The sequence below is a fragment of the Aquarana catesbeiana genome, linkage group LG12, assembly GCF_042186555.1.
Source record: "Aquarana catesbeiana isolate 2022-GZ linkage group LG12, ASM4218655v1, whole genome shotgun sequence".
Classification (NCBI taxonomy): domain Eukaryota; kingdom Metazoa; phylum Chordata; class Amphibia; order Anura; family Ranidae; genus Aquarana; species Aquarana catesbeiana.
This window is the reverse complement of record NC_133335.1, coordinates 215,858,392-215,868,926: the sequence shown is the minus strand read 5'-3', so window position 1 is coordinate 215,868,926 and position 10,535 is coordinate 215,858,392. Positions and strand designations below refer to the sequence as shown.

General features: G+C 45.6%; 1 protein-coding gene across 1 annotated transcript; it reads left to right on the top strand.

The window, feature by feature from the left end:
• Positions 1 to 6,719, top strand: LOC141113519 (trafficking protein particle complex subunit 5-like). Its single transcript, XM_073606682.1, has 2 exons — positions 1 to 221; positions 5,316 to 6,719. The coding sequence occupies exon 2, from the start codon at positions 5,319 to 5,321 to the stop codon at positions 5,883 to 5,885; it is 567 nt and encodes a 188-aa protein (XP_073462783.1). The 5' UTR covers positions 1 to 221; positions 5,316 to 5,318; the 3' UTR covers positions 5,886 to 6,719.
• Positions 6,720 to 10,535: the final 3,816 nt, after the last annotated feature.

The following is a 10,535-nucleotide window of genomic DNA, read 5'->3' as shown; positions in this document are numbered from 1 at the left end:
CTTTGTTATGGCTGTTCCCATTAGTCTGTCTCATACCACCTGACTGTCACTAACCAACCAATCACAGCTGTCTGCTCACTGCACAGAGGTCAGTGTCTAAATCGCCTGTGACCTCTATTACAGCTGATTGGCTGGAGCGGCTTCCGACTGGTCAGCAGGCGATGTGGTGAGTGAGAGGAGATCATCCGGTGTGCGGTGACCGGGCCCCGTCCAAGAGAACGGTGAGTGTGTGACCCCCCCTCCCATCTCCTAGTGAGATATATATATATGTATATATATATATATTTTAGCCAAGACCCCCTAGGGAATATAATCGTTGCATTTATTTTTATGTCACACAGTATTTGCTCAGTGACTTTTCAAATGCAAGTTTTCTTTAGAAAAAAATAATTTTATTTAATAAAAACACACAATAGTTACCCCAATTTGTTTGCATAATGTGAAAGATGATGTTACGCCGAGTAAATAGATACCCAACATGTCACACTTTAAAATTGCGCCCGCTCGTGGAATGGCGACAAACTACGATACTTAAAAATCTCCATAGGTGACGCTTTAAATGCCTTTTACAGGTCACCGGTTTAGAGTTACAGAGGAGGTAACTAGGAGGGGGGCTAGAATTATTGCTCTCGCTCTGACATTCGCGGGGACACCTCACAAAACAGCCCCGGGAGATTTTACCCCCTTCCTGACCAGAGCACTTTTTGCGATTCGCTTTAGCTGACAATTGCGCGGTCGTGCGACGTTGTACCCAAACAAAATTGACGTCCTTTTTTCCCCACAAATAGAGATTTCTTTTGGTGGTATTTGATCACCTCTGCGGGTTTTATTTTTTGCGCTATAAACAAAAAAAAAAGAGTTACATATGTGGGTGCGACTTATGTACGCATTCCCTTCTGCAGGCGAGCTCGGAGAGACGGGGCACTTAAAAAAAAAAAAAATGTTTCTTTTTATATTTCTTTTATTTTTCTTTCATATATTACACTTTTTTTTTAGTATTATGTTTTTTTAATCACTTTTATTCCTATTACAAGGAATGTAAACATCCCTTGTAATAGAAATAAGGATGACAAGTCCTCTTTATGGAGAGATTTGGGGTCCAAAAATACCCCAAATCTCTTCTTTGCCTTTTTAAAAGCATAAGATCAAAAAAAAAAAAAAAAAGTTTTGTTATTTTGCTTTAAAAAAAAAAAAAAAAAAAAAAAAAGTTTTTTTCTTTCACCCAGGAAATGGACACCAGCAAGCAGCGTGAGGTGGGGACATCCTCTCCCACTTCTTCTGAAAATGGTCCAGCAGCTCATGAGCTGCTTGGAACGCTTTCAAAAGGTAGACAATCGCCTGCTAAAAAAAAAATACTGGGGTTATGGCTGATGGCTGCACCGGTCTTTCTTGTTTTACCGTTTCTACCAGCGCGCTGCGGAAATGATCCAATGTTTCGCACGACTGGCCATAATGGTGAACAGAGACCAGATGGTCTCTGATCATCTCTATGATTTTGGAGCACCAGAGTGATGTCATGATGTCACTTCCAGTCCTTTTTTTTTTTCAATCTTTTTCAGGGATAGTGTAAAAAAAAAAAGAAGAAAAGAAAAATATTTAAAGTGCCCCAATCCCTCCATGCTCTCTTGCAGAAGCATGTGTTTTCAGCACGCACTAGGTATCGCCATGAACATTAAGACCCCTTTCACACTGGGGCAGCGTTAGTGCTAAATCGCCGTTCATTATAGCAGCGCTTTTCGGCTGATAGGCTTTGAGGACTTTTGGAATGTCCAACTCGTGCAGATCAGCATCTGATTCTGCTGGGAAGGCTGGAAGCACCCAGAGATGAAATATCGATGCCACTTTTGGGACAAAATGATCCAATAATCTCAGCACAAAGCTGTCTGGGAAGAACATGGAATAAGGTTCTGCTGCCCTCAATTCTTGGAGTTTCGACACCCTTCCCCCTGAAGTTATGGCTAATAGGAAATCCGTGTTTAAAGCGGAGTTCCACACAAAAATGGAACTTCCGCTTTTCGGAACCCTCCCCCCTCCGGTGTCACATTTGGCACCTTTCAGGGGGGAGGGGGGTGCAGATACCCGTCTAAGACAGGTATTTGCACCCACTTCCGGCACAGACTCCCATGGGAGTCTATGCCTCTTCCTGTCCCTCCGTGCTGTCTTCTGGGAAACACACAGCTCCCAGGAGAGAGCGGGGACCACTTACGATGCGCAGCGCGACTCACGCATGCGCAGTAGGGAACCCGGAAGTGAAGCCACAAAGCTTCACTTCCTGATTCCCTCACCTAGGATGGCGGTGGCAGCTGCCGAGAACCGAGCGGGTTCTCAGCATCGCCTGCCGACATCGCTGGACCCTGGGACAGGTAAGTGGCCATGTATTAAAAGTCAGCAGCTGCAGTATTTGTAGCTGCTGGCTTTTAATATTTTATTTTTTTTTGGCGGTGTGGGTGGAGCCCCGCTTTAAGGTGGTATCACAAAATGAACAGTCTTCTGTGGGAGTACGAGGAGGGTTTGCTAGAAAATTGAGGACTACTGCCAGGTCCCATTGAGGAAACCTATTTCTCTTGGTAGGGAGTAGTCTAAGTACCGCTCTCATGAAGTGCTCCACCAGCAAGTTTGCTGCCCATTTCTTTTGGGTAAAAGCCGAGATGGCTGAAATTTGCACCCTAAGAGAACTGAGCCCCAAATCCAATCCGGATTGCAGGAAAGACAAGATTTGAGATACATTTGGGTCACTAGGGTCAAACTGACGTCCAGCTGCAAAGCTTGTGAACCTATTCCATATTCTGGAGTAGATGGCATTGGTTGACCCCTTTCTGGTCTGTGTAGGCTCCAGCTGGCTCTGGTAATGCCTGTCCCTCAATGCAAATCTGAGGAACTGCTGGTATGACTGAAGGATCAGGACATGCTGGTAGGCATATTGCAAGTCCACTGAAATCCTCCAGTCTCTTGGTTGAATAACCTGGATAAATTGATTCAGCCTCTTGAGGTAGTTCTGGAGGCTGCCGTTTTGAACAGCCAGTAACGGCCTTGCACCACTGTGGACTGAATCCACCATTTTTTGGCAGCGGTCTTGCCGAAACTGGGTCACTTTGAGCCACCTGGCTCCAACTGCCCCCTGGGCAGGCCTGGCATTAAAAGGGCTTCTAGGTATCTTAGGGAGCCGCAGGGGACTTGGCTCTCTGCGATCTTACGAAGGTTGTCTGTGTACCCCTCCAACGCCTTCTGAAGTCCTTGGATGGGCGAAAGCCTCCGAAATCCCAGTACCTGTTTGGCACTCCTCTGGATGATTGCCCCCTCTGGCGTCTGGACCTTCTATCTTGGGGCAGAAGACCTGATTTTCATCCTGTAACCCTGGAGATGGCAGTCACAGTTTTTTGGTCTAACACCGCCTTCCCATCAAAAGGCAGTTTATAGCTTTGAGGATGGGTCAGCCGCCCAGGGTTTTAGCCACAGTGCTCTTTGGCTGTGACTGAGCTGAACATGACTTTGGAGGACCATCGAATGATGTCTATAGCTGCCTCATCTGTGAAGTGCGACAAGAGTTTTATCTCATCAAGAACCTTGACTTTTTTTTTTTGGAAGCTGTTTTTTGATCCCATATTCCAAGTTCTGCGCCCACACTCGCATAGCACTTGCTACGGATGTTAAAGCAATGGCGGGTTTACAAACACCACCTGCCGCGAGGTAGAACTTTAAGTCCATGTCAATGTGTCAATCAAGGATATCGTGTAAGGAGCAAGAGTCTTCCATCGGAAGTGTCACATTCTTGGCCAGTCTGGTGACTGCCGCATCCACTGTTGGTGGGTTAGATAAATGAGTCACATCCTCCTCCGTTGGTGGATACAGCGTTTACAACCTATTTGGTTGAGGAGGATTTTCTCTCCCCCTTTTCCCCATTCCTCCTGAAACAGGCCTCTTATTTCTGTCATGAGAGGAAAGGGTAGCTACCTGTTTAGGTTCCTCCTATGGAACCCAAAGATTTGTTCACACTTGCAGCAGGCTCTGCTATTGCACTGAAAAGCGATCTGTGCTTAGGTCCATTTTCTGAGGCATTTGATATCACGTAGAGGGGACAAGTGTTCCTGCTATGCGATTTTCAAAGATTGATTTGTACGCAATGTTGCAACTCGCATGGGGGCAGCCCATTCACTTTCCCTATGTGTGCAAAAAGAAGCCCCTGCTCCTATTTAGGGGCGACCAGCTTCGCACAATGTTTTTAAAAGGCGCGTTCTCCCACATGACAATCACAGCAGAATCGCATCGTATTTGGGGTACACTGAAAGGATAAAGGCACCTAATGTGTGTTGTGTAGCGATTGCCACACAATTTAAAATCAGATTGTATGGTGTGTGATAATAGGTTTTCTCCTTCTTTCGAGGGGGTTCGGGATTTTCCCATTCCAGTGCATCTTTTACTGCCATAATGAATGGTGGTATTAGCACAAAATCAAAGCCTGAACCTTCAGGATCCTCTGCCGAGGAGGAGGCGATATCTTCTCCCTCTGCCTGGAGGGTTGGCTGTAATACTGGGTCTGGGGAATCAGCCTGCCTAATCTGCTGGGCTGGAGTCACCCCTGAAGTGCCTGGTACCCCTCTAGTTAGAGAGGGTTGACTGGCTTGGTTTAGACCTGGTGCAGTGCCCACACTGTTCGTCTGCTTCTGTCCCTGGTTGCCCGAGATGACCGAAAAATTGTGCCAGGGAGTTGGGGACTACTTTCTTGAGCAAGGTTGACACCTGCTGACTCTCATACTCCTGGTCTCTGGCAAGCTGCCTGAAGCAGTTGCTGCAAAGTAGCTTTCCAGCCATAGGGTCATCTCCACATGACCAACATTTGCCTTTCGGGCACTGAGCCCTCGGAGGAGAAGCGGTGTGCGTTCTCTTAAGTGTACATTTGTGCCCTTTGTACTGGGGTCTGCCAGGGCGGGAGGAGTCACTTTCTGCCCTTGAAAAATCCTGACGATCCAGGGGGCCTCTGGACCTCCTAGAGCGGGAGTGTGTGCGGACGGGACTGCAATAGACAGGAAGACACGCTCGTCCAGACATAACACTTTTTTTTTTCCCCGCATCTTCTTACCCATTTCAATAATTTTTTTTTTTAACTCAAATTAAAAAAAAATGTATTTTATTAGGGTGTCGGTTCCATATTAGGGGAGGGGGTGGGGGGAGAGCATCTGTTTCAAGAAAACATTTAAATGTAATTAAGAGTGAAATTAATATAAATTGAATTAGGTTGGCGAGGGGAGCATCTGCTTCAAGAAAAAAAGAAGTTTTGTCAGTAGTTGCAGTTGATTAATTCTGTTTTCTCCCCTCAGATCATGGATTCCCGATTCAGCCGCGGTAAATCTTCCATCCTGGAACGCTCTCTGGCCCGGCCAAAGACCGAAGTCAGCCTCAGCGCCTTCGCTCTGCTGTTTTCGGAGATGGTGCAGTACTGCCAGAACAGAGTCTATTCGGTTTCCGAGCTGCAAGCCAAGCTGTCCGAGCTGGGCCAGCAAGTGGGGTGCCGGATCTTGGACCCGCTGGTGATGAGGGAGAAGAACGGCAAACGCGAGACCAAGGTGATCAGCGCTCTGCTCTTCATCAAGGTGGTGGCATGGAAGGCGTTGTTCGGGAAGGAAGCGGACAAGCTGGAGCAAGCCAACGACGATGACAAAACCTACTACATTATAGAGAAGGACCCTCTGATCAACTCTTATATCTCCGTCCCGAAGGAGAACAGCACTCTGAACTGCGCTTCCTTCACCGCCGGCATCGTGGAGGCTCTGCTGACCTGCAGTGGCTTTCCCGCTAAGGTGACCGCCCACTGGCACAAGGGGACCACTCTCATGATCAAATTCGATGAGTCCGTCATTGCTCGGGACAAAACGCTGGATGGACGTTGAAAATAGGAGGACCTGTGTGCTTTGGTGGCCTGTTGGGTTTAAAATATTCCAGATGGAAAGTCCCTACAATAAAGAGGTGTTCTATTCCCCCCTCTGGCAGCCCGTGTCTCCTACCTTCCCTCCATTCCAGCAATATGGCTTCAGCCAGTTTCTCCAGCATTCAACACCATGAGCAGTCACAGATGTCCTCCATCGCATGCCACCATTCATCCTCCGACCTCTACATCACTACATGGAAACAGCCATCATGTACGGGTCAGAGGATGGAACCACAGACATCCGACACTCCCAGAAGTGTCAAATGCCAAAGGGCCTTAAGGGGGGGTTCAGCTCTGGATCAGGGGAAGATAAGAGACACAGGCTGCTGAAGAGTTGAAATATTATCTTCTCTATTTCAGGGATCTTCATCATTTTTTTTTTATTTTCAAACCCACCGGGGTCATTTTCAGATGCCTAGAACTGTACATTTGGGGACCAGTCACACCTTGGAGATTTACTAAAACTGGAGCGCTCAGAATGTGATGCAGCTGTGCATGGTAGCCAATCAGCTTTTATCTTTAGCTTGTTCAATTTAGCTTTGACAATAAATCTTGGAAGCTGATTGGTTACTATGCAGAGCTGCACCAGATTTCGTACTGTCCAGTTTTAGTAAATCTCAAAGTTTTTTTTTTGGGTTTTCTGTATTTGTTTCATTGAGGTGGAATATTGTTATAGAAGATTGGTGAAAGCGGCGCTCTCTGGTTATTTCTTTTCTCATGGGTGACTTTGTGTTTATTTTATTACGGCTTTTCACAGCAGTAAATTTAAAAGCATTAAAAAGAAAGTTCTCTCTTCTCTTTGTACTCCACTTTCACTCATTGCTCATTGAAATCCCTTTATATCAGCATCATCTTCATTATAGTGGACATCTCCACAGCACCCTTTACCTAGTGTTCAAATGCAGAGCTGTGCTGGCATTATTGTGGACTATTCTTGGAATCTGTCATGATAGATTAGAGTGAGGACCTCCATTGACAAACTTTCCTTTTTACTAATGTTAGTTTCCTGGCTGGTAATCATAGGCGTGCGCAAGGGGTGTGCCAGGTGTGCCTGGGCACACCCTAATCCTGGAGTTGGCAACCCATCAATTGTGGGCAGGTGACAGGTAAGCCGCGATCCTTACTTGCCGACCCCCAGAACCTGGACAGGCGGTTGGAGTGGAAATTAAGGGACCGATCTGTATTTTCTTCTGCAGCAGCAGGAAGTAGGCTTCTCCTCCTCTTCCTCTCGCTGATATTCAGCTGCCATGGGAGGAAAATACAGGGGATTAGTACCAATTTATGCCACCTCTCTTGTCCCAGTTCCTTTTCTTTCTGCTGCCCAGGTCCCCCTGTGTGCTCACCTGCTTCCCCCCCCCCCATTGTTTTAGGATGAGGAGTGGGGAAGAGGCCGGTTAATATGTCACAAAGGCATATGTGTTGGAGCTTTGAGGTGCACACCCTAATACAATAGGCTGCGCACACCTATGCTGGTAATGCTAATGCTTTGACTTCAATGCTAGCTGAACTGCTGACCCGGAACAAGCATAGACGTAAGGAATTCTGACACTCATTTTCAGCAGACTTGTTCTGTGGTCACAGCCAGGACACTGGTCTTTTTCAGAAAGAGGACAGCAATGACCATCCCCCATTCTTTTCATGTAATGCAATGAGGTTGCAGGAGATCAACAGTAGAGACACTGAGATGTAACAAAGGATACATAAAGGTGAGAACGAGTATTTCCTGAATATAGAACAATTGTGTATAATACACAGAGCATTAGCAAACTAAATTTGAAAAAAAATGAAGGTAAGGCTTTACATTTGCTTAAAATAAAATGGTCTCCGAGGCCCAGCACTAGGGAAGGAGGGAGATTCCCAATGGCCGTGGCACGCAGTGCAATCCTCTGTTTTTATGGAGGACAGTGGGGCGGAAAAATTAAAATTTTGTGTTTTTGAAGTGTGCTTTCCCTTAAGAACACCTTGACCTGGTTGTGTCCACCCATCCACGCTTATACTTGTTTTCTAGTTGCCCACTAAAACAAATACCCGGTACTTCCAGGTACATGTGACTGAGCAGTCAATCATCAGACACCAACACTGTCGCCTATGTGTGGGAGGAGAGTCTTTAGCCCTGTGTAAGCTCCAACCAAACCAACATAGAACTTCCAGTGCCTTGAAAAAGTATTCACACCCCTTGAAATTTTCCACATTTTGTCATGGTATATACATTGATCAGCACACATACACTTGATAGCCACTTAGCGACCCGCCTCCTGTAGATCTACTGCTACAGAGTGACTGCTGCCTGCAGAATCATGTATAGTGCCTTGAAAAAGTATTCACACCCCTTGACATTTCCCACATTTTGTCATGTTATAACCAAAAACTTAAATGTATTTTATTGGGATGTTATGTGATAGACCAACGCAAAGTGGCACATAATTCTGAAGTGGATGGAAAATGATAAATGGTTTTCAATATTTTTTTACAAATAAATATGTGAAAAGTGTGGTGTACATTTGTATTCAGCCCCCCTGAGTCAATACTTTGTAGAACCGCCTTTCACTGCAATTACAGCTGCAAGTCTTTTTGGGGATGTCACTACCAGCTTTGCACATCTAGAGAGGGACATTTTTGCCCATTCTTCTTAGCAAAATAGCTCAAGCTCTGTCAGATTGGATGGAGAGCGTCTGTGAGCAGCAATTTTCAAGTCTTGCCACAGATTCTCAATTGGATTTAGGTCTGGACTTTGACTGGGCCATTCTAACACATGAATAGGCTTTGATCTAAACCATTCCATTGTGCCTCTGGCTGTATGATTAGGGTCGTTCTCTTGCTAGAAGGTGAACCCCCGCCCCAGTCTCAAGTCTTTCGTAGACTCTAACAGGGTTTCTTCTAAGATTGTCCTGTATTTGGCTCCATCCATCTTCCTATCAACTCTGACCAGCTTCTCTGTCTCTACTGAAGAAAAGCATCCCCACAACATAATGCTGCCACCACCATGTTTCACAGTAGGAATGGTGTGTCCAGGGTGATGTGCAGTGTTCATTTTCTGCCACACATAGCGTTTTGCTTTAGGCCAAAAAGTTCAATTTTGGTCTCATCCCACATGGCTTCTTGCAAACGGGACTTCTTATGGCTTTCTTTCAACAATGGCTTTCTTCTTGTCGCTCTGCTATAAAGGTCAGATTTGTGGAGATCACAGCTAATAGTTGTCCTGTGGACAGATTCTGCCACCTGAGCTGTGGATCTCTGCAGCTCCTCCAGAGTTACCATGGGCCTCTTGGCTGATTCTCTGATTAATGCTCTCCTTGCCCGGCCTGTCAGTTTAGGTGGACGGCCATGTCTTGGTAGATTTGCAGTTGTGCCATACTCTTTCCATTTTCAGGTGTTGGATTGAACAGAGCTCCATGAGATGTTCAAAGCTTGAGATATTTTTTTATAACCTAACCTTGCTTTAAACTTCTCCACAACTTTATCTCTGGCCTGTCTGGTGTGTTCCTTGGCATTCATGATGCTGTTTGTTCACTAACATTCTCTAATAAACCTCTGAGGGCTTCACAGAACAGCTGTATTTATACTGAGATTAAATTACACACAGGTGGACTCTATTGACTTCTGAAGGCAATTGGTTCCACTAGATTTTAGTTAGGGGTTTCAGAGTAAAGGGGGCTGAATACAAATGCACGCCACACTATTTGGAAAACCATTTATAATTTTCCTTCCACTTCACAATTATGTGCCACTTTGTGTTGGTCTATCACATAAAATCCCAATAAAATACATTTACGTTTTTGGTTGTAACATGACAAAATGTTTCCAGGAGTATGAATACTTTTTCAAGGCACTTTATATAGAACTTTTTTCATACTTGGCTCCAGCAGATGGACAGGGTGGTAGGTGGTAGAATATAAGGTCAGTATAAGTATCAGGAAAGGGAGAGCTACTGAGTGAACGGTTTATTTTACCCTGCATTGGCAAAGCACAGGTTCACTTTGAGGCAGGGTTCGCACATGTGCAACAGTGGGTTCGTGCCTGGGTCCGGTTTGTGTCCGTTCACCGGTTCAGGTGTGAATTTTTGCCTGAATTCGCACCTCAACCGGACCCAAACACGTACCGGACCCTTTTTTTTTTTACCTGGACCGCGGTCGCCCCGACGTGTGAACCGGTTTCATTGCGAGCCGGTCACACTCGCATGTCATGCAAACTGGATGCGGAGAAATCCGCATCCAATTCACATATGTGTGAACCCAGCCTAAAGTTTGGGTCTTTATTACTAGCATGTTCTACCTTTTCAAAAAAATAATAATAAATGTGCCCATATCGATGAATAAAAATTGTACATGTTGTTTTTTTTGCATTGGAGCCTGCAAAGCATTGCAATTGCAATCAAGTGGGTCAAAGGTACAAGGCCCTGGCTCCTGCACACTATTCCTACCCGCCGTTACTTATTGGGCTGGAAGGCGTATCGATGACTACAAGTGCTGGGATGTCACATCATTCATTTGAAAGACGCAGCTGCACCGAATTTCAATAATGACAGGATGCTTATCACAGTAATAGCAGTGCCCAAAATGTTAATATACAATACTCAATGGAGGGCACCATCATCCAATTCTTCAATGACAGG

Coding starts and splice junctions, on each gene's coding strand:
- LOC141113519 (XM_073606682.1), top strand. CDS start 5,319: ATGGATTCCCGATTCAGCCGCGGTAAATCTTCCATCCTGGAACGCTCT.